At 40.1% G+C, this 21,709-nt stretch overlaps 1 protein-coding gene across 1 annotated transcript in view; it reads left to right on the top strand.

Moving 5' to 3' along the window:
- The window catches only part of suclg2 (succinate-CoA ligase GDP-forming subunit beta), a 91,775-nt gene that overhangs the window by 14,485 nt on the left and 55,581 nt on the right, over positions 1 to 21,709 (top strand). The window contains exon 2 of the mRNA XM_051414467.1: positions 10,945 to 11,086. Coding sequence (XP_051270427.1) covers positions 10,945 to 11,086 — 142 coding nt within the window. The remainder of the gene's footprint in view (positions 1 to 10,944; positions 11,087 to 21,709) is intronic.

The following is a 21,709-nucleotide window of genomic DNA, read 5'->3' on the forward strand; positions in this document are numbered from 1 at the left end:
AGGTGCAACAGAATTGCTTGACATTGTCGTGACAGAATTCACAAACAGCTGTATTAATACCAAGCCTCACTTCATCTTTTTAATTATGAATTCCAGCAGTCAAGAATACCTGCACATCAGAGATCCTTTGGTGCACAACAGGAGAGTAGTAAAAAAAAATAGAAAGATAGATTTACTGTTTTAGTTCGTTGCTCATTAATAACTGAGATGTTGGCATCTGGCCAACATCAGAGCATAATGAAGAATACAATATGCACACGGGACTCAGTGATTCCCATGGAGGTGAGGTTCAAAAAGTTCATTAATCCAACTAGTCAGTCGTGTCATCTGTCAGATCATCAGTAATGGCTGAAAATAAAAAAAGTTTCAGCATATTCTTTTGAATCTCAGTCAACATACAGTATTTACAATGAAGTAAGTTCACCAAATTACACATTATGGAACATAGCTTTGAACATAGCAAAAAAACAACAATTACATGCCTCAAATATGCCAACTAAAATTTTTATTCTGGAGATAGAATAGAATATATCTTTATTGTTGACCAGGGCGGAAATTTGTCTTCAGCTCACCAAAATAAGGTACATCATCATCAAAAAACAGACAAACAGTTAGTGAAACCAACACATCTAGAAACAGTCCATGTCAGTGTCTATGTCTTAGATCAGAACAGTCACGTTGTAGAGTTAAGAATATTAATGGAAATTGGTATGAAGGAAGCAAGTAGCAAAGACATAACTTATATGTAAACTGTGCAGATCGGGTCCTCCATCGAAGTTAAGTGTTTCTTGTACACTGAAGTGTCGGCTGGTAATGGAGCTCTGTGGTCAGTGTTCATTCTGATGCGTCTTCATGTGGAATTAGTCTGTCACTTGACTGAGGCATGATAAGCTTCCTCCTCTGATGGATCCAGGAGCAACTGAGGTTCAGCAGGTCACATGGCAGATTCAGTGTTATTTAGATATTAAGATATGCAGCATCACCAAGAGGATATGTTTTCGGTATGATGATGTCATCTTCATACGTAAACAGTCTATTACTCATGATCATACATTTGTTGGTCAGAAGCGAGAATAGCACAAGGGAAAGAAGAAGCCTTGTGGACAGCCTGTACTCACAGTTAACACCTTTGACATGCTCCGCCGACACAGACCATCTGTGAGCGGGAGGAAAGAAAGTCTCTTCTCAATAAAACCCTGTGTTGATGCTGAGATCAATGAGTCTTTTCAGGAGAATACATGTCCTCATTGAATTAAAAGCAGAGCTAAAATCCATGAATAGAATCCTAGCATATTCTTTAAGATGCATAACATGTTTTGTGACTGTATTAAAGGAGACAAATTACGCCCATTTTCAGGTTTATAATTAGGGACCTGCACACGCTGGAGGTCCCTATTGTTTTTGTCGATTTCTTCTTCTTACCTATTATTATTTTTAGCCCCCATTGACTGCATTTTTGCCCCCTGAACATATACGAAAAGTCAATTTTATTTGGCAAAGTGGTCAGGCCTGGTGAAATGCGGAGTTTACATGTGTCACTCTCGAGTCTGCCACTAGGTGGCGCTACTATTGAGAAAAGAATTTTCAGTTTCTTGTTACTTCATAACTTTTGCATATTTGCTCGCACATTCAAAAAACTTATATCCACGCGTTCGGTGAATGATGCTGAATCTCTCCATATAGGCCCCGCCCACTTCCGCCTATAATTTTTTTTCGTTAGAGCGCTAAATGTCCTTAAAGTACCTTTTCGTGGTCCTCCTACACACTTTGGCCGATTCACACGAAATTTTTCACCTAGCACTTGGGGACCGCCCTGGCAAAAAAGTAATTTGAACCTTTTTGAAATTTCAAAAATAAGCGCTATAAAATTAAGACTTCCTGTAAATTTTTTATCAAAAAGGAAGAGGACCATTTCTCCACATTGGTATGTTCGATTGACATCAAACTTGGGTCCATAGTTCCTCATGTCCTCCTTAGGCACCGTGCACAATTTCAGACCATTACCACTAGGTGGCGCTCTTTAAAATGAAGGACTTTATATCTCTGCAACAGCACGTGTGATTAAATGAAACTTGGTAGGATGCTTGCCCATGGCTCCCTGAGGCTCACCTTAAAAGGAAAAATCAGGCCACTGGGTGGCGCTCTGGTGGCAGGATAAATCACTGTGCGAAGACCGTAATAGTTATGAATATGAAATTCACAGGGCACGTGTGAGAAGTGCCTGAAGCTCACATACCAAAATCGTGTTTGTCCTGTGTGTAGCGCCCCCTACAGGATAAAAACAGCAGCCCCGCGCCACGTTTCACCGATATGTACGAAACTTGGTAGGCATGTTTAACATGCTGAGACGTACAAAAAGCCTCTTGGACCCATACCCACACCACACGGAAGTCGGCCATTTTGATTTAAAGTTTCGATTTGCGAACTTTTCGCTGTATTTGAACGAACTCCTCCTAGGGAATTTATCGGATATGCTTCAAAATTTGTGAGTACACTCAAAAATGGTTCTGATTAAAAGTTGTGCTATTTGGGCATGTACGTTGAAGGGGTGTCCGTGGCGTGGCATCAAGTCAGCCATTTAGATTTTTTGGTCATTTTCTGTGATTTTTGCGTTGTATTTGAACGAACCCTCCTAGGGAATTTATCGGATCTACTTCAGATTTAATCAGCGCAATCTAAAGACATTCATGATTAAAAGTTGTGCTAATTACGACATTCCGTCAAACGGCGTGTGCGTGGCTTGGCATCAAAGTCAGCCATTTTGCATTCCGTGCTCATTTTCTGTGATTTTTCGCCTTGTATTTGAACGAACTCCTCCTAGGGAATTTATCGGATCAACTTCCAATTTAATCAGCGCAATCTAAAGACATTCATGATTAAAAGTTGTGCTATTTACGACATTCCGCAAACGGCGTACCCGTGGCGTTGCGTTGAATTTCGACCATTCACCATAAACAGATAGTACTCAACTTCAGTGTACAGTCCCACCCTGAACACGTCCTCATAACTTCAGCGTTCATGATCCAATCTCAATGAAACTTCACGTGTTTGATAACAGTCCCACCCTGAACACGTCTACATGACAATATTCAGACATAGTGATAGCGCCACCTACTGGCAATAAGAAGTAAGCGCTGCGTGGCGATTTTGAGCTGTGTTACGATTTTGAGCTGCGTTACGTGAAAGGACCGTGCCGGTGACGACTTGTCAAATTCAGTGGATCCGCCATGAAATAGCACTCATAACTTCAGTGTGCATTGTGCAATCTCCAGTAAACTTCATATATTCTGTAACAGTCTGCCCGGAACATGTCCTTGTAACTTCAGCGTACGTGGTCCAATCTCAATGAAACTTAAGGTGTGTTACAACAGTCCCGCCCTGAACTTGTCTACATGACAATATTAAGACATAGTGATAGCACCACCTACCAGCAACAGGAAGTAAGCGCTGTGTGGCGATTTTGAGCTGATTTACGTAAAATTTCATGTTTTGGTCCGCACGTGTAACGACGGCACGCGACGCGGCCGCAGCACGCCCCGAGTTGCGTGGAGTGCGAGGTCCCGCTCAACGCTGCTTGCAGCTTTAATTTGATTTAGTTTGTCTAGTAGAATAGGTTTAGATGTTTTAATGTTCTAAAAACACATTCTTAAGTAACTGCTTCTTAACCAAAAACTTCACCACCGGACGTGTTAGAGCGGGATTCTGACCCGAAATTGCAGAGAAATGAACAACATCAACAAGCTGGATTACAGGGCGTTTTTCTCAGGTAAATACAGCTAACCGGATTTCTATCTCTCTATCACATAATGTTAGGCTAGTATTTATAACCGAAACCAACACTCACTTGTCTTTACAGGTACAGTAGTGAGCAGTGACCTAAAATCTACAGTGAAGTTAAAAATATTTGTTGTGAGGAGCTAAAGAGGTAATGTGTAGGGGTGGGTAAAAATATCGATTATTCAGTGCATTGCAATATATTTTTTCCCAATTCAATATTGATTCATTAAATCCTCTGAATCAATTCAAGCCCCTGGCCCGTGGGGGCGCGGTGAGCACAACTGTGTGTGATTTGTGTTGTACGGATGGAGGCCGCACTCGACCACACAACAACAACAACATGGCAAACGAAGCAGGCAGCAGCAGTGTTAAACTAGCCTGTGGATTCAAAACAGACGCAACTCGACAGATCCTTCCTCTGAAAACTGCCGCCAAACTCTGCCTGCGCACAGAAGATAACGGAGTCTGTGGCCATCTTCATATGTAAGGACCTACGGCCGCACAGTGTCGTGGAAAACGGAGGTTTTAAGAAGATGGTATACACACTCGAACCACGATACGCCATACCAACACGCAAACACATGACGGAAGTCGCCATCCCGAAGCTTTTAAAATTATCAACAGGTACAATGAATTATTTGTGTAATTCTACTTATTACCGAATCGATATCGAAGCATTTAAATCAATATCGAATCGAATCGAACCGAATTGTGACTGAAAGAATCAAATTGAATTGTGAGGTTCTTAACAATACCCAGCCCTAGTAATGTGTTAGTATTTGAATTTGGCATAGAATGTTATGTAAACACTTACAGCAATTACCAAGATCTGGGGATGGAAAGTACAATACGAAACAGACGATATGAAACATTAGTCAAGCAATTGTTTCTAAGAAACACCCGGTCAATGTAACAAAGTAATCACAGTAATAGTATAATAATAACTGTAGCCTCTCATCTGTTATTCTCTTTGTGCACATTAGTTTAGTGAGACCATGGAAACCTGCCTGGAATACTTTATCCTGTACAACATGTCAACATAACATAATGAATTACTGATCTAATAAAGTACCTTGCTTATGTAGTATGTAGTAAAAACAGCTCAAGAACCAACTGTGGGCTGTACTGTATCCATATTTCATAGTAAGACTGATAACTAACTTGAAACGTGTATTTGTAAGACAATTATTCCCAAATGTATGCTTCCAATATCTGTCAAAGCTGCCGATTATATCTTTGAACCCCTTTCAAAATACTGTATACAATACTGTATATATACTACATATCGTATCATTTATATTATGTCAACATCATAATAAAGTTTGACTGTGAAACAGAAATGTGTTGTATTACTTACAGTCATTATTTACTACATAATTATGAGCAAAACTCAAGTAGTTACATGGACCAGGTTTTCAACCCTACTACATGCAGGTTATATTTCATAAAACCTGTGAAATAACATGGTACTGATCTAAAACCATATTGGACCAGAATTCATATAAAAATGACCAAAACTCTCCTCAAAAACAAAACACGTTATTTATATTTCATTCATATTACAGTTGCACAGAAATATAAATTGTGTGTATGATGCAATTAGCAAAGATATAACTACTTATGTAAACTGAAAATCGGGTCCTCCGTCAAGGTAAAGGGTTTCTTGTACGCTGAAGTGTCGGCTGGTAATGGAGCTCTGCGGTCAGTGTTCATCCTGATGCGTCTTCATGTGGATGCCCAGACTTCCCTGATGCTGCAGCTGCCACTGTGTGGTCTTTAGGCTGTCACTTGACTGAGGCATGATAAGCTTCCCCCTTTGATGGGTCTAGGAGCACCTGAGGTTCAGCAGGTCACTCAGATGATCTGTAAAACATGGCAGATTCAGTGTTACTTGTAATACAGCATATAATACAGAATAATATAATACATTTTATATTGCAATTTACAATACAATTAGTACAACTAACTACCCAAGGCTGCAACAGCTCATTTTGGCTCAAAGTTGCCTAATATATAAAATAAAATAATAGCCAGCACTTGCGGGGGAAACATGGGTTGGTAGGCCATCCAAATACCCAAATGTACAAACACTAAAAAAGTGAACTTTGCATAATATGTCCCCTTTAGGATGAGTCAGTACAGCATCGTCTGTGCCTTTATCGCTCTTATATGCAAACTGGGGTGGATCTAGCATGGTGACCACAGCGGTGGTCAAGTAACTGGCCAGAGCTCGCTCCATGGTTTTACATGTGGATGTTAATGCAATCAGTTGAAAATCATTTCGCACTCTTCCGCCTGGCTTTTTTGCCACAGGCCTGACTATTCATGATTTTGGCACTGTGTGTCAGAAACACGTACTACTTATGAATATAATATAGTGAAAGTATAGTGTTACTGTTACTAATTAAATTTGGAACAGTCTCAAAAGTGTTTCTGGTGGCTTATCTGAAGGAAAAATCTCTAAGTATGAAGGTTGAGAAAGATCCCAGCGCATAATCTGAACAACATTGTTTTTTATATTCAATATTACTTGCTCAGCTGCTAATGGCTTCTTCCTATCTCTGTAGTTATGTACTGTAAACCTGCTTTTGGAGATAGATTATAGAAAGTAAATAATTCAAACTAGGCCAGTAAGGCCACGTAAACAGAAATGAATAACAGTAATATGAATGATAATAACGATCCAGTTATTTGCCACTCCAGCAGCAGAAATGTTCTATGTGTTGTCTCTTTGCGGCAGATTTGATCATTTATCTCTGATTTTTTACCTTGATCTTACTGTAAAACACTTTGTAACTGTGTTTAGAAAAGTGCAATTTAAATTGTATTATCAATATATTATCCTGATTACCAGTACACACATTGACAGCATTATAGATAAGACATCAAAGTCAGCAGACTTTAAAGTAAAAATACATCACTGAATGACTAGTTCCATGGAGGCTATGTACGGATGAAGGTATTATTAGAGTGCCAAGTAAGAGCCCATCTTTGATTAAAAAAAAATTGTCTGTGGGTCTGGTACATACTAGAAAGTGCCCTAGGTGTCTTTCCATTCTTTGGTGTTTTGCCCAAGGAAACTGTCAGTGCCTGGAGGGACACCTCCAGCCCCACTTGACTTCTCCAGTAAGCAGCAGCTGCTATTTTGGGAAGTCTGCATAGCTCTCTTTCCTCCTCATCCTCACTTCTCCCTTTTATGGGTGACAGACAAGCCATTTTAATTGATATGCACTGGTTTGAACTTAGCTAGTTTGGAAATGATAATAACAGACTCACATGATTGCTTCCTCTTCGTCTGCAAAGGTGTTGGGATCAAATACTTTTTTGTCCTTTTAGACTATAGCAGTGGCTTTCAGGTCACATTATTGTCATCCACCAGTAGTTTTAGGACATTCTCCCATGTTTGTGAGTCTATGTGCTACAACAATGGTCGTCTATCCAAGAGGCATAAATGTTTTCTGTATTCTTTCTGTTTTGTAGTTCTTACTATACTTTTCTGTATTGGCTAGCATGGTTTAACTTGTACTTGTAATGGGTAGGGATGGGAATTGAAAACAGTTTCTGTTTGAGAACCAGTTATAAAGCATCCGATCCAATCTTTATACCACCAAGCTTATCAATTCCTTTTATCAATGCCAGCATGTTTCTCTGACAGTTACACATTGAAAAACAATGGCATCAAACTTGTTCGTCTACACTTCTGAAAACTTCTGGCAACAAGGAGTCATGGTCCAAAGCGTGGCTTCACTTCATGTAGAAACTCAAGCTAAAAACTCTACTCCTTTTCTACACCGTGTTCAGACTCAGAGATAACAAAACAGTTGTACTGATGCTGAAAACCTGTGTAGGCTTTTTTCACACAGAAAATTGATCAGGAATCAATAAAGGAATCGACAAAGAATTGGGCCGATAAGCAGGATTGATAATGGTAGTGGTATCAGTTCTCATCCCTAGTCTTTTATGATTTAATGTGCCAGAATTACCAAACTGTTGAGAGATTTCATTTGAACACATCACATGAATATTTCCAAGCATTTTAAAAATAATTGTTGGATCAAATTGGTGATGCATGAATTAGTGGTGCTGGAGCCAGCAGTCAGCAGGGGGATTTATGCTGCTAATGTTATTTTGAACCTCTTGAAGTTTCTCTCAAAATGAAGCCAAAAGTGACGATAATGTGTCACAGTACAGGCTTGACCATATTTTTATATTTTTTGGGTCAGTCAGTTTAAAATCTAACAAAAAAGGGTTAGACTTGTCAGTTAACATGTCTTAGTGTGATATGATGATTCTTCCTGTTGAAAAGACGTGTAACCTGGTCCTGTGACAGACTCCCATCTGCCATTTTCTTTAGTGAAATGTGGACAAAAAGATAGACTGACAGATGGAGACATGCATTCAGGCAACAGAGCTGATTCTCCTAAGGCAAACAGTTTGAATGGCAAGGGAAGTTGATGTTTCAAGAGAGGAGGCCCTGCAGGTACCTGGCAGCAGTCAAATGAGTCCACAAAACAGAAAAGTTGTTCTGCAGCTTGGCTTGTTAAAGCTGTGGGATATCTTCCGCTAAAGTGGACATGTAAGAATCAGCGACAGGCAGAAGGGTGAATGCTTTAAGTAACACACTTGCCAAGTTTCGCTCAACAACAGACTGACCAAACAGACAGATCTATTCTGTCCAAAACTATTTTAGGTTTTCCTAAATCCTGTTCCAGTATTTTCCTATAGTCGTTTTTTTTTTAGATGTATTCTTTTATTTATGTTGCCATGCAGATATTTATGCAAACCTGGAGTTATTGCCCTATCTTTGAACCTCTCCAGACTCCTGTCAAAGAGTCACATCATCAGTATTGGCTGTTATGAGGTATAGAATTGAAGGCATTACTCCACATGTGCACATACAAACTGCAATAACTGAAACATATGAATAGTGTGATATTGCAGAGGTGACCTGCAGATGCCCCTTATTAATGTATGCAGTTATGCGAGAGAAGAGGCCAATATGGGGCAACATGTACTTTTCTCCTAGAAAACAACACATTTTGACTCTAATGAAGTCTCCGGACAGGCTCTCGTGAGAGCTGGAATGGTGAAAGCATTCTAACAGTGTGCTGTGGCACAGAGGGAGTTAGTTTTGGCATGAATTGTGAATTGCCAGTGATGCGGTTTTGTTTTCAGTGAAGGTCCATTGTTGATTGTGCTTAATTCTAGATTTAAAAAAAGATTTGGCTTGCCTTTTCCCTATTAGAGTGACCATGTCAAACTCAATAGCGGTTAATCACTACTAATAGCCATTAAGGGTTAGTTGGGGCTGCATTTGACTCGCTGCATCACTTAATGGTTGAGAGATGTTGAACAAATACGCTCCCTTCCAACCCCTCCACCCTGTGTTCCTATTCTTTCCCTCTCATGAATGATGGAGTGACTGACGACTTTAAAAGGCACAGAGTGGCCTTGTCACGCCCCATGCACCACTGAATCAAATTACAGCCTAAAACGCACACACAGTGCATGTGCATCCACACGTCCGCAAAAGCATCTTGGTTATCACAGTTTGTTTGTTTTTTGGTTCCTTCTGTATGTAAAGTCTTAAAAAAGATTTGATTGATCAGCTCCTCTATCTTTGTTGCTGTTAAATTCATCCTTCATTATTCTTTCCTTGTATATGCAGTGACATGCAGTGTGATATGCATGCATATATACATGTGTTTATCTATTTCTTATACACACATGCAAACAATTTACAGATAATCTTTGGGTATCTGATTATTTAATTAGTTATTATGCATGGGAATACAACTGTCTTGGAGAAACTAGTAGTAAGGTCACCTAAATATTCACAGGACCACTATTTTCTGGTCATTCTATTATCTGGTCATGTCAGTTGTCCACCTTTTGTTGTCAATTTAGAAGGACGTAGATTCAATTTCAAGGTGTGGTGCGCTGCTTGATGCAATTGCCGTATTTTAGTTTGTGTGCCCGTCCCACAGAAAAGTATTTTTCCCACCGACAAGCACAGAACCAACCTGAAGCAGCAGGCTGCTTCTTTTAAAAACTAGGCCTAATGGTTTTTGTTAAGAGCAGAATATCGACCGTGCAGACTTAAGCACAGCTGGTGCGATGGAGCTTTTGATTTTGCTGTATTGATGCAATGTTGACAATGTATTACTAACAATATTCCGGTAGTATACATTAATGGTGGTGTATGCCAACAACATACTATACAATAACATCTTAATAGTATCACAAGATGTCATCATCTTATGCATTATAGTATGGACACGTGCCTGTTATATTCATGCAGCTGTTCTCAAATAACAAATATTGTAGCCTTATCAGAGTAACAGTGGATAACAGCTTAGGTCAGTTTAACTTGACTCAGCAACATAATGCGGCGCAGTCCTGATGTTATTATCATTGTAGTTTAATCTTCACTGGGTAAGGAAATACACCCACTGAAGCATTATTTATATGCCAAACTGTAATTTACCTCGCAATCCTTGTTTTCCTTTCACTTTAATGGCCTTTCTCTCCTTAACGACTCCCTGAAGATCTTTCCTGTGAAAACATTTATATGCACGCACACCTTCCCACACATGCATTCTCACACACACACACACACACACACACACACACACACACACACACACACACACACACACACACACACACACACACACACGTGCAAACAGTAGTGTGTGCTGGTGCAGCGGGATTTTAACTCTAACACAGCCTGTGTCTCCCCGTCACATTAAAAAGCCAATTTTCTTTTAATAGCAACAACAGCTGGAGCTGACAGGGCCTGCGTCTGCTGATGGAGCAAACAGCTCCAGACCTGTCCTGCAGCTTAGGCCCGGTTGCCTGCCTCATTACTGGAAAAGGGTAGAGAGCGAGAGAGATGGTAGGAGGGAGGAGACCAGGCGGAGGGAAGAGGAGAAAGTATGTAGCCTGTGCACTCTGAGACAGGTGTTAGACATGTTTTGGTGTTGTATAATGTAAAACACCGCAGCAGAGAGTGCACAGGCTTGGAGAGCTGAAGAGGAAAAACTGTTATCATTAGACATGATGGAACCTTCAAGATGGGTACCTTTTATAGCACCGTGTTAACTATGTTTCACCTACAAGTCACACTTCATTCTGCCTCTCCCTTCTCCCCTTCCTCCCCTCCAGTGCACCTGGTTGAGTCCCAGGAGATGGCTGAATCTGCAAGAGTATCAGAGCAAGAAGCTGATGCAAGAGAGTGGCGTGGCTGTCCAGCGATTCTATGTGGCTGACACAGCTTCTGAGGCCCTAGACGCTGCAAAGAGACTCAGTGAGTAAAGGGGACACACGCACAAAAGCCACTTAAATAAAGAAGGGAGCAGACCACTCTAGGGTTAGTTGTCAATAAGATATCTGAGTTAAGGTATTAGTAATAAAATTACACCTTTCATCGATACCTTACTTTGAGGAATATTTTTATCTGTACAAGCAGTCATGGCTCTACAACTTTTTCAAAATCAAATATTGTAAAATTCAGCAGACCAAATTGTCATCAAGACCCAGCAAAGCATTCAGTGCTAACTTTTGGTGCTGTGGACACATTTGAGTTGGAACTTAAAGGTGTAACATTTAGAAGGATCTATTTGCAGAAATGGGATATAATATTCATTGTTATGGTTTCTTTATTACCTGAATATAGTAATTGTGTTTTGGTTGCTTAGAATGAGCCATTTTCAGACACTGTGGATCACCCTCCATGGGGTCCGCTATGTTGCACCACCATGTTTCTACAGTAGCCCAGAACAGACAAACCAAACTGTAGATGGGGCCTTTTTAAGTTTTTCACAGGGTTTTTGGGGCCATTGTAGTTCACACTTCACAGCCAGTTCCTGAATCCTACACACTGGTCCTTTAAAATGTATTGAGGTTCGATTATCAGCCTCATTCCAGCCTGGTTGGTTTGAGATTAGCTCTGTGACAAATAAACTGATAGGTCTGTGCAGGTGATCGGTGTGTGTTCTGCGCCCAGTAGCATGACTTTTATTTCATACAATTTTGGTTTTGTCATGTTTGCCAGTCTGTCTTTTGATGGCATGGCAATATGATCTGGAATGAGTCGAACTGTTGTCATCTTTTTGTGGTGCACTTTGCTCCAGCAACACGTGAAGCTTGCTGAAATACACAGGAAATTGTCTGTTCTTTCCTTAAGCATGTGGCCACCACAGCACTTCACTGCACAAGTGTTCTCATCTTGGACAGATTTACACATAAAATAATTATTTTTTTTACTTATATTACATTACAGTGTTGATAATGACTTAGTTGTAAGGTTTTGTAAAGCGTGGTTTGGTTGTAATTACTGTGTGATTGTACTGCTGTGCACTGTGAAACCTTAACAGTTCTATTTGTGCCGCATGGCTCTTTGGTCCTGCTACAGGATGTGCAAATGGCTGTTGCTAATCAGGGTTGAAGTTGTATCAAGTTTAATCGCGTCTTTATGCTGTTTGCTTATGTGCAGAAGCCTGTTTTTTTTTAGCTTAGTGGTTTTGCCTGCTCAGTTTGTTATCATGCACTCACACGTGCTAATCTGTTTCACAACCTCTCGTGTTCAGTGTCTCACGTTAGTTTTTTGTTTTATTTTATTTTTTTTTTGTTTTAATTTATTTATGGCCTTGGTTACAGTTAAGATTATTGCCCCCACACACTCGAACAAAGCCATGCAAGGAAGTGACTGAAACTCTAATTTTATTCATGTAACACAAATCTTCACAAATGCATTGTACTCGCATGAACAAAGATGGTTTAACACACATTTGTATGCACCCACACATAGCTTTCTCTTCTATCCCCTACCTTCCCTGTTCTATTTTCTTCCCACACACCAAACTGCCCAATACATACAGTGTATATTTTCCACCCTCAGCTTTATATTTTATTCAGTGTCCTCTCCAACTACAGCAGCGGCTTTCTGATAGTGCATCCCGGTTGGTTGTCAGCCAGCAAGGTGCCACTCTTAGGCTCCAGCGCCTGGGGTGCTGCTTTCAGTGGCCCTGGTTACGATGCAGACAAAGATAAACTGAATAGGAGGAAGAGGATATATATTTTCATGACAGTACCTATATTGCTTGGTAGTGGAAGAAATGGAGAAATAGAAAACTCGGGAAGAAGGCCAGACTTAAGGGTTGATTTACTTATAACTCAGAATTTGCTGTTCTTTTTTTTGTTTTTTAGATGCTAACAAGTTTGATAGCATTTGTCCCTTGTTATGACATAGTTACGGGGCTGCACTGAAGTTTTGTCCTGGGGAGTGAAAAGTGGGCCCAAGCAAAACTGCATGTTTAAGTTATTTGTAAAATCAATGAGATTATGACATTTCTGTGTTGAACTACATAGGTTAAAATACTGTATGTGAATAAGGACATGTACTTTATACAAATGGGGGCTAAAATTGATTTATCATTGCAGATTGTCCACTGCAGTAAAAATAATTGTGTGACTGCAGCTCAGAAATATTTGTTTCTTCAACCAGTATTTCAAGCTCAGTAGCAGTAGAACTTACACTTTCTTTTTTTCGCTCCATTGCTTTACAGAAATGGACGAGAGCTGTTAATAGCGCAGCATCAGGTCTTAATTAGCAGCAGTGCATTCAAATGAACTGGACTGTGGCTATGACCACTTACATCACAACTGTTAGTGAATTCCCAGTTAAATTGAAAATATGCGCCAACGCAAATCTCTGCAGCTCTGACAATAATTTGCAGTTGACTTAATAAATCAACACCTCTATTCCCACAGTGTACTTCAGAGCTGCTTTATCTTCTCATCTCCATTTATGGCCAAGCTTTGGTCTGTGTGTGTGTGTGTGTGTGTGTGTGTGTGTGTGTGTGTGTGTGTGTGTGTGTGTGTGTGTGTGTGTGTGTGTGTGTGTGTGTGTGTGTGTGTGTGTGTGTGTGTGTGCATTTTACACAACTGCTACGGTCGAGGGCTAACCGCTCAAGCTCAATGATGGAGTGTTTTGGTTGTTTGCCAGCTGAACTTTACTTTAGCATGTTGAGAAACTAAATAATGAGAGTAATAGGTTGGATGCCGGTAAATGTTTTGTTCATGTTGCTGTGCCTACATTTATCCTAGCCATGCCATGGTAACGATATTGCTACTTGTGAAATGGTCCCCCACTTTTTATATGCTGTGACTACTGCTGGCTCACTGTTTAAGCATGCAAGCGAGCATCTACTGACGCTTCATTTCTTCAGATACACAGTGTCTTTTAATGCCTTCACATGAATGTGCACGGCTTACTCTTGGGCCACTTTAGGTCATACATGAATGTGATGGGGAATGAGAGAAAGAGGAAGATCAGTAACCTCTTTAGTTAAGATCTGTTGAGCTGAAAGGCAAACTGAGACTGCCGAGCTCTGGCTCCCTCGGGGTGAGGGTGGGGCAGGGTATGAAGCCAGCCTTGGATAGAGCTCTGTTTCATGGCTTTCCACTGTATGGGGTATGGATCTGTACAGGGAATATGGATGGTTGGGGTATCTGAACTGACTAGGAGCAACTCCAATAGATTTCTTTGTGGTGCTGATATCCTGCTGCGAGTCCTTGGTTTCCTGCATACACAATAGAATGAACCAGTCAAGCATAGAAGCACATACACAGATGAATGACATGCGTAGGGTAAACTTACACTTTAACACATGCACACCAACTAGTATTCTCCTCTCTGCTGCGCTCACTTAACCATGAAGTGTAGTTAAGTTGACAGTTCAATTGCAGCTATGCTATATAGAAACTCCTCTCGCTCCTCTCATGTACTGTAAAGTGGTCCAACTCTCCTAAAGTGGACCCAGATTGATTTGTTCTATTACCGCCGGGGACAAATAGCTTAAAATCTTTCTTCTCCTCTCTCAAAACATAAAAAAAAAAGTATCCGACATGGACCACTGATTTCCTTTTAACTTGAATGACAACTCTTAAGGGAGAGTTTACATTGTGGCAGATGGGGGACTCACAACCAGCTAATGGCTCATGGAAAGTAAGGTTTGATTTCTGTGGCCCCATACTGGGTGAGCCGTGCAGGGAGTTATCAGAAAGTCCAAAGTGTTTGTAATGTGCGCTCCACTGGGACATTAAGAGAATGGCACACTAACTCCTGCTGTCTGTCCAAACCCAATGACCCAAATCCACCAGTCTCACACCCAAGCTTTTAATGTTTGTGTTGTCTGTTTGACAGCCTGAGCACCAAGCTGTAGTTTTGAAAAATAAACTTTTGGACCTTGAAGTTACGTAACGTTTAATCTTGAAATGTTTTGATTGAAACTGTTTTTTATTAAGTTGTCACACTTGTCAATATTAACTGTCTCAACAGATTTTAGCCATTCACAAGTGTGAACCTAGCGTGACATAGGTTGAAAAATAAGTCCAGCAATGAGTACGTCACCAGTCTGTAGCAGGAAACAATGGTAGCTTGTCTGGTCGCACATGTTCCCGTATTACAGATAAATACACCGTAACGTAGACCCTGCTTTATTGTCTATTGTTTACTCTAAATGGGACCATAATTTACAAAAAAACCATCATGGTGTCTATAAGAAGAATTTATACTAAGGATTGAGACCACTGAACTAATTAGGAAACTGTTTAATGAGGTAATAAATAAAGTGAAAAGTATGGGCATTTTTCCATAAGACTCAATACTATCTGACCTTTTTTTGCCAAAGAGCCCAACTTGAACTGGGCTCCGACCTGGACTATTTTGGGGATGAAGACACAATGGGTTCCGGCAGTGACAGGAGAGGCATGAAAGAGGCATAAGGAAGATGAGCGAGTTTGTAGTGAATTAATTTTTAAGTAACTCTTCACGTTATACATCGATTGAAGTCTGCCAGTATTTGTTTTAGTGAAGATGGAAGTTATTTATTCTGTGTTTTGAGACCTGTGTGATGTGTGATGTAAACTGTGAACTAAATGTTCAGTCTCCTTGCTGGTTTTTCTGACACATTCAGGTCCATAACTGCTTTTTCCAATATCATTTAACAGGCTGCTGTATAAATATTTAGATAATTAAATTAATAAATGTGTGACGACTGGTTGACTGTTGGCGTTATCTAACGACTAGTCGACTAGGAAAATCTTTAGGCGGGGGCAACTTCCACCTTGGCTTCACTTCACAGCCCCGGAAGCTCTGTCCATTAATTTTATATACTGTCAACAGGCATTCAGGTATCCAGTCCTTTTGTCTGGTTATAGAACTTGGACAATACTCATTTGTCCTTCTAAAAATGTGCTATGCTCTTCAGCTGTGAAGTGGAAAATACAAGTAAATCTTTCTCTGGCAGAATCTATAATTGATGTGTGTAATGCGATGCTACTATGGCATGCTGACACTCAAGTTTCAGTAGCACTTACATTTCTGTGCTTCCTAAAATGTGACCTAAAAGAGGTTAGGAAAATGGTACAGCCCATAAAAAATATATAAGATCAAGTATCTTTTATTAGCGCATTTGGCTCAGTGCTTCGTCAGAAACAACCAAGGACTTACGTAAGAGAGCACTTAAGTACGAGAGCGTCTCACTCCACACACTAATTAGTAACTATTAATCTAAAGAGAAAGAAAAGCATAATTTTATCAGATGGACAAAAAAAGGTTTGAGTAAAGCCACTTATTCAATCCATCTCAGTATGGGAAAAAAAATGTGAAGCTTTCAGTACATGCACATCTCATGATGCAAGTGTAAAGTGTGGAAACACCCAGTAAATTACCTGAAAGAGTTTTGTGACTTGTGCATCACTAGTACTGTACTTGGTAACACTATTCAAATAACCCCATCTTTTAAAGACTTGTGGGTATACAGATTTGGAAGAGGTTTTCTTCTTTGGCAGATCCCCGTCTGCATTGTCTAAATATATTATTGATAACAGCATATAGCTTCAGTCAATTCAAGACTGAACAGCTTTTCCTTTTTCACTGATGTGAGCACATTCGTAAATACACAGATATACAGTGTATATACATTATGCTGTATGTATACCAGTATTTTCCACAAAGACCTGGTTGCTATCTACCAGGTTTGAGATATCAGACTCAAGTCCAGTAATGAATATAGATTTCTTCTATGCCTTCGAAGCAAATATGCACAGCCATGCACACGCACTCAAATATACACACACACACACATACAAATACCTGTGCCCTGCTAAAGCCAAAGAGAATGTGATTATGCAGTCCACTTTGTGTGTCGCCACCCGCTTGACAGATGCATCTGTTGAGCAAATCTTGATGGATTTTCAGTCTGAATTCTAAATCAAAACCACATTTTCCCTCCCCTTCCTTGCTGCGAGAGCCCTTCATGTCTGCCATGCCTCCTGCCTCCCCCAGCAATCATTCATTGACAAAGCGGCGATGGAAGAAAACATTGCTGTGGATTCTTATCTCCACCGCATGTTGAGCCTGTGTGATGAATGGTAGCAAAACATATATTGTATATATGAACACCACATATCAGATGAGTTCAGAAAATGTTGTCCTTCTTTAACGTTGTCATCTTCTGACTTTCCTTTGACAAATTGTGTTGTGATTACATTTTCTGTATCTTTCTGTTTTTGTGAGCTCTGTCTTGTTTTCAATTTTTAAAGTTGCTTTAATTTCTCCCACTCCTCGTTCACCTCAGTCTACCTCTGCGCCTCTCTTTCACTTGTTTGTGCTTAGCGCACAGCCCCACTACCAGAATGACAATTAACAGAGGTAGGAAGCATTTTAATTTATTTCACTCTATTATGAATATTCAGTATAAACAGAGGAGTTTTTATGCATGGCTGTCAAATCTCATGTGTGCTTATTAGAGGGATGGTTAATTTGATATGTTGACTTACTGAATAATCGCAAGCTACCTTGACATTAACTCATTGATGAGGCAGGCGTGTGTGTGTGTGCAGGCAGATTTGGTTATGCTTGTGCTTTTTGTGATGGTGTATGAGAGAGAGGGAAAGAAAGAGATCTGTAGGATCTACTCATCTTAGAAATGCCTCTCCATCAGTTTCAATCTGCCATGCGTCGCTGTCTTAAGTTGGCATACTTAAAAGCACTCAGAATGTAGTTGGCTGAGGTAAACATCACTTCCTGCACTGCAAACATTTTGTCAGCCAGGCTATATATATATATAGTAGTTTATTACTTTCTAGAAAGAGGAGAGGCTCTTTTTTGGCTAGTGGAGCTTCAAGAGCCCTTAAAGTTGAGGCAATGAGGGTCACACTGTGCCTTAGAAGTTGTGTAAATAAAAGTAGCTCAAGGCCAAGGACGCTGTTGTTGTGTGTATCTACACTCTGTGGCAGTTAGCCCCCCTCTATGCCTCTGGCCTATGATCTGCAAATCTTTCCACAAAATACTGGCTTTAAGTGTATTGTGCCACGTCTGCAGTTAGTGTTTGTCTTTTCCTGGAGACTTACGCATTTTTGGTTGGTTTCAGATGCAGTGCATGAATTTAATGTAAAGTAAATGCACATTCAGATGATTTATGGATTAAAATAAATTGCATATGAAGTCAGATGAGCAGCTACAGAAACAGGCTCATTGCAAACATTCTGGTGTGTGGCGGGTTTTGTAGTTGTCCAATATTGTAATAAGATGTATAGTAAGATCGGTTTCATTAAGCTCTAAATTATCAATAAGTGCTGCGTCATCCAGTGTGAAGTCAAAGGCTGCACGGTGTACCGTATCTGCTGAAAGGAAAGCATGAGGAGACTGCAACAATCAAACCTGCAGCAAAATGGACAAGTAGTGGAGGCATGCACCAGTAAACCTGGGGATGGGTGCAATAATTAGATTTTTCCTCTCATTGTGGTATGGGTTTCCCATTGTTCACTGAGGTGCAGAGGAGACACCCTGCACAACAGCCTCTGCTGGATAGACTCCCAGACACATCCACTCCTTTCCCCATCACTAACAGTGTGGAGAGACATGGGATATACCAGACACAGAGCCAAGGGCATGTTGGAAGAACCCAGTAGCGTAAAAGGCCAGAGCAGCTCTAACTGACAACAACTGGGAGGCACAATAAAATCCTCATCCGGGATTTGTTATTTGATGCGTGCAATGAACATTATAAGAATATCTTAAAATATCAATCTTGGTCTTTACTTTATGTAACATTTTCAGTTGTCAGTAGTGGTGATACATCAGAATGGTTTATTAGTAAGGGGCTGAAATAAAATGCAAAATCATGTAAAGACAGATATAAGATGTGGTGTAACACTCATCCTCACACTTGGTGTGCCTCCACATTATTTTTGCTGGTAATATCAATGGTTCTGCTTTCTCTGGCAGAGTGCAGAGATGCATTTACACCTCCGACTGGGCCTGGCGATGGTGTATGAGATCATCTAGAGAGTACCATATGCTTCTTCACTAACCCAACATACTGCCTAGCCTGTACCATCTGTCATAGAAATACTCCTCCCCACCATGGGTATCACCACAAGCCGTTCTGAGGACTTCCTTACCCATCCATGATGTTTGTATCTTACCCGAGTCCTTCTTATGCTCCCCTCTCCACCATCCTTACTGGCCAGTGGAGATGCTGCGTAGCATAGCTGTTTATTTATTCACATCTGCTTTTGTTTTAATTTTCGGTTTCCTTCAGAGGACTGAGAGGACTTTGACCTTTAGTATGGCAGTGGAGACATTTTTAAGTGCAGATGTTTACCACTTTTTAAAGTTAGACTTATTTTTTAATGAACATTTACTGTAGGGCCCTCACTTTTCATTTTAGACTAACTTACATTCAAACATTCATTTTTTTAAAATATTTTATCTGAATGATCTGTTCGAAATGGTGGGAACTGTTGGGTCTCTGTAAATAATTTATAAGGAGTAAGGTCTATTTTAAAAAGTGTCCTGAGGTAACTTCTGTTATGATTTGGCACTATACACACACAATTGAATTGAATTGAATTGAATCTGTCCAGTGTGTTCATACTCCTTGACTTCCATAGAATTGGTGCTGTAGATATAGACAGCTAATAAACGCATGAAGTGTGACATAATGCACACTAACACGTTTCTATGATGCATAAAACAACCAAAAGAAGTTTATTTGATCAGAAATGCTTAGTGCTATAAAATGTATTTGATTAGCTAAAATGAGATGCCTCTATACACGTGGTTGTTATTTTCTTTGGTATAATATGTGCAGTGTAGACTGTAGGACTTCACAAATCAAACAGAGATTTTGAAGCCCTGTCTTGGGCATTGAGTAGTAATATGCTACTATGGCACATAAGCATCACTCATGCTTCAGTTCCTCTTTTATGTCATTGTGTTCCAACACTTGCTCAGTAATAAAGCCATTATCTGGATAATACTGGCCCTAAATTGCATGTTTTATTAAGGCTATTCCATGCTTCATTGAGCAGTGAATTTGTAAGAAGCAATGGTGATTATTATTTTTTTCTCCCGTCGCTTTTACCTCTGTGTGCCTTTTCTTCGTACTTGCTCCAGTTTGGTTCCAATTTTTGCCTACCTGGATTTGGATAGCAGTATTGTATAAGGTCCTTTGTCATCAAATTGTATTATGCTCTCTGTGTTTGATACCAGTCTTGTCTCACCAATGACTAAGAAAATGTTTGGACAAACCGAACGCTTTAAGAGTGCGTTGAACGAAAAAGGGGAGCAGTACTATACACCTTATAGACACATGGGACCCACTTCCTTTTCAACTAGGGACAGGCAAATATATCGTATTGTCAAACATGGTTAAAACATGGAACATGGCCAGACCTCTCCTTACTGCGCACCCCCTCCCTCCTCATTCACAGTCCCCACTAGAGCCGCTCGTGCACTTCAGTAGTTCAAGCGCCTTTTAAGACCACTTTCATCTTCCCCCTTCAGAAAATGAAGCCGAGTCTCTGGTGAAAAGCGCTGACAGTAGCAGTTAGTGCTGAGAGTTGGCTCGTCCACGGCCCTTTCACTTCTGTCTTTGTCTGAAGTAGTGAGGGATAATACGACCCTCTTAGGACTTTGTGCGTTTGTGTGCCTTTATGTACACCAGCTGGACCCCATGTCGTGTCCTCTTCTGGTTGAGTCAGAGGCCACTGAGGCTGCTGCTCATCTAAATGATCTCACAATGAGTTCTTGAACTTCAAAAGAATATGCAGCCTCAGTCTTACAGGATATTACACTTGTATTGTCGCCATCTTCATGCTGTTACTGCCAGCCATTCAGTTTCCATCAGTGTGCAGTAACCACCTCCACCTCCGCTTTTTCCAGTGTGAAGTCGATGGTTCCCTGCCTGTGAAAGCAACAGTGTCAATGTTTTTTGTGACCACATTTTTTTTTTTTTGGTTTGCCTTTTTTACCATTTGCATTCATTATGGAAGATACATTGCATATCAGAATCAGTGAAATGCCATATTGTGATGACCCTGCATAATAACACCTATTCACCCATGTGCATTATTTAAATGTATACACATTTACATTCACATAGTGACATATGAAATATAATAATAAACAGTGTGAGTAATACTGGATTTTTTTCAGAGCATCTGATTTATTGATTTCTTTAAGGATGTAAAAATAATTTCAACAAATAACAAGAAATGCTTCTGAAATACATTACCTACCCTTATCACTTAAAGCTTTAAATGAATTAAGTGAATTAAGAATGAATTAGGAGTGCTATCGTGGATTCATTAATTTTTAGTGGGCATTCTTACTCGATCACTCTTTTGAAGAAACGTCGCCCAAGCGATGGCATGCCAGCCAATCGCTTTTTTAAAATTATATTATTAATGCCAGGAGTGGAGGTCATGGAGGTCAGGATATCGTTATAGCTCAGCAGTATGATTCTCTACATCCATTGCGACAGTTCTAAGATCACAGAAGATATGCTCTCACTTGACAAGAGAAGTCAAGATACAGCAGTCAGAATGTATCAGTTGAGTGGTCAAGAAAGAAAAA

The sequence above is a fragment of the Dicentrarchus labrax genome, unplaced genomic scaffold (genome assembly GCF_905237075.1).
Source record: "Dicentrarchus labrax unplaced genomic scaffold, dlabrax2021, whole genome shotgun sequence".
Taxonomy (NCBI): Eukaryota; Metazoa; Chordata; class Actinopteri; family Moronidae; genus Dicentrarchus; species Dicentrarchus labrax.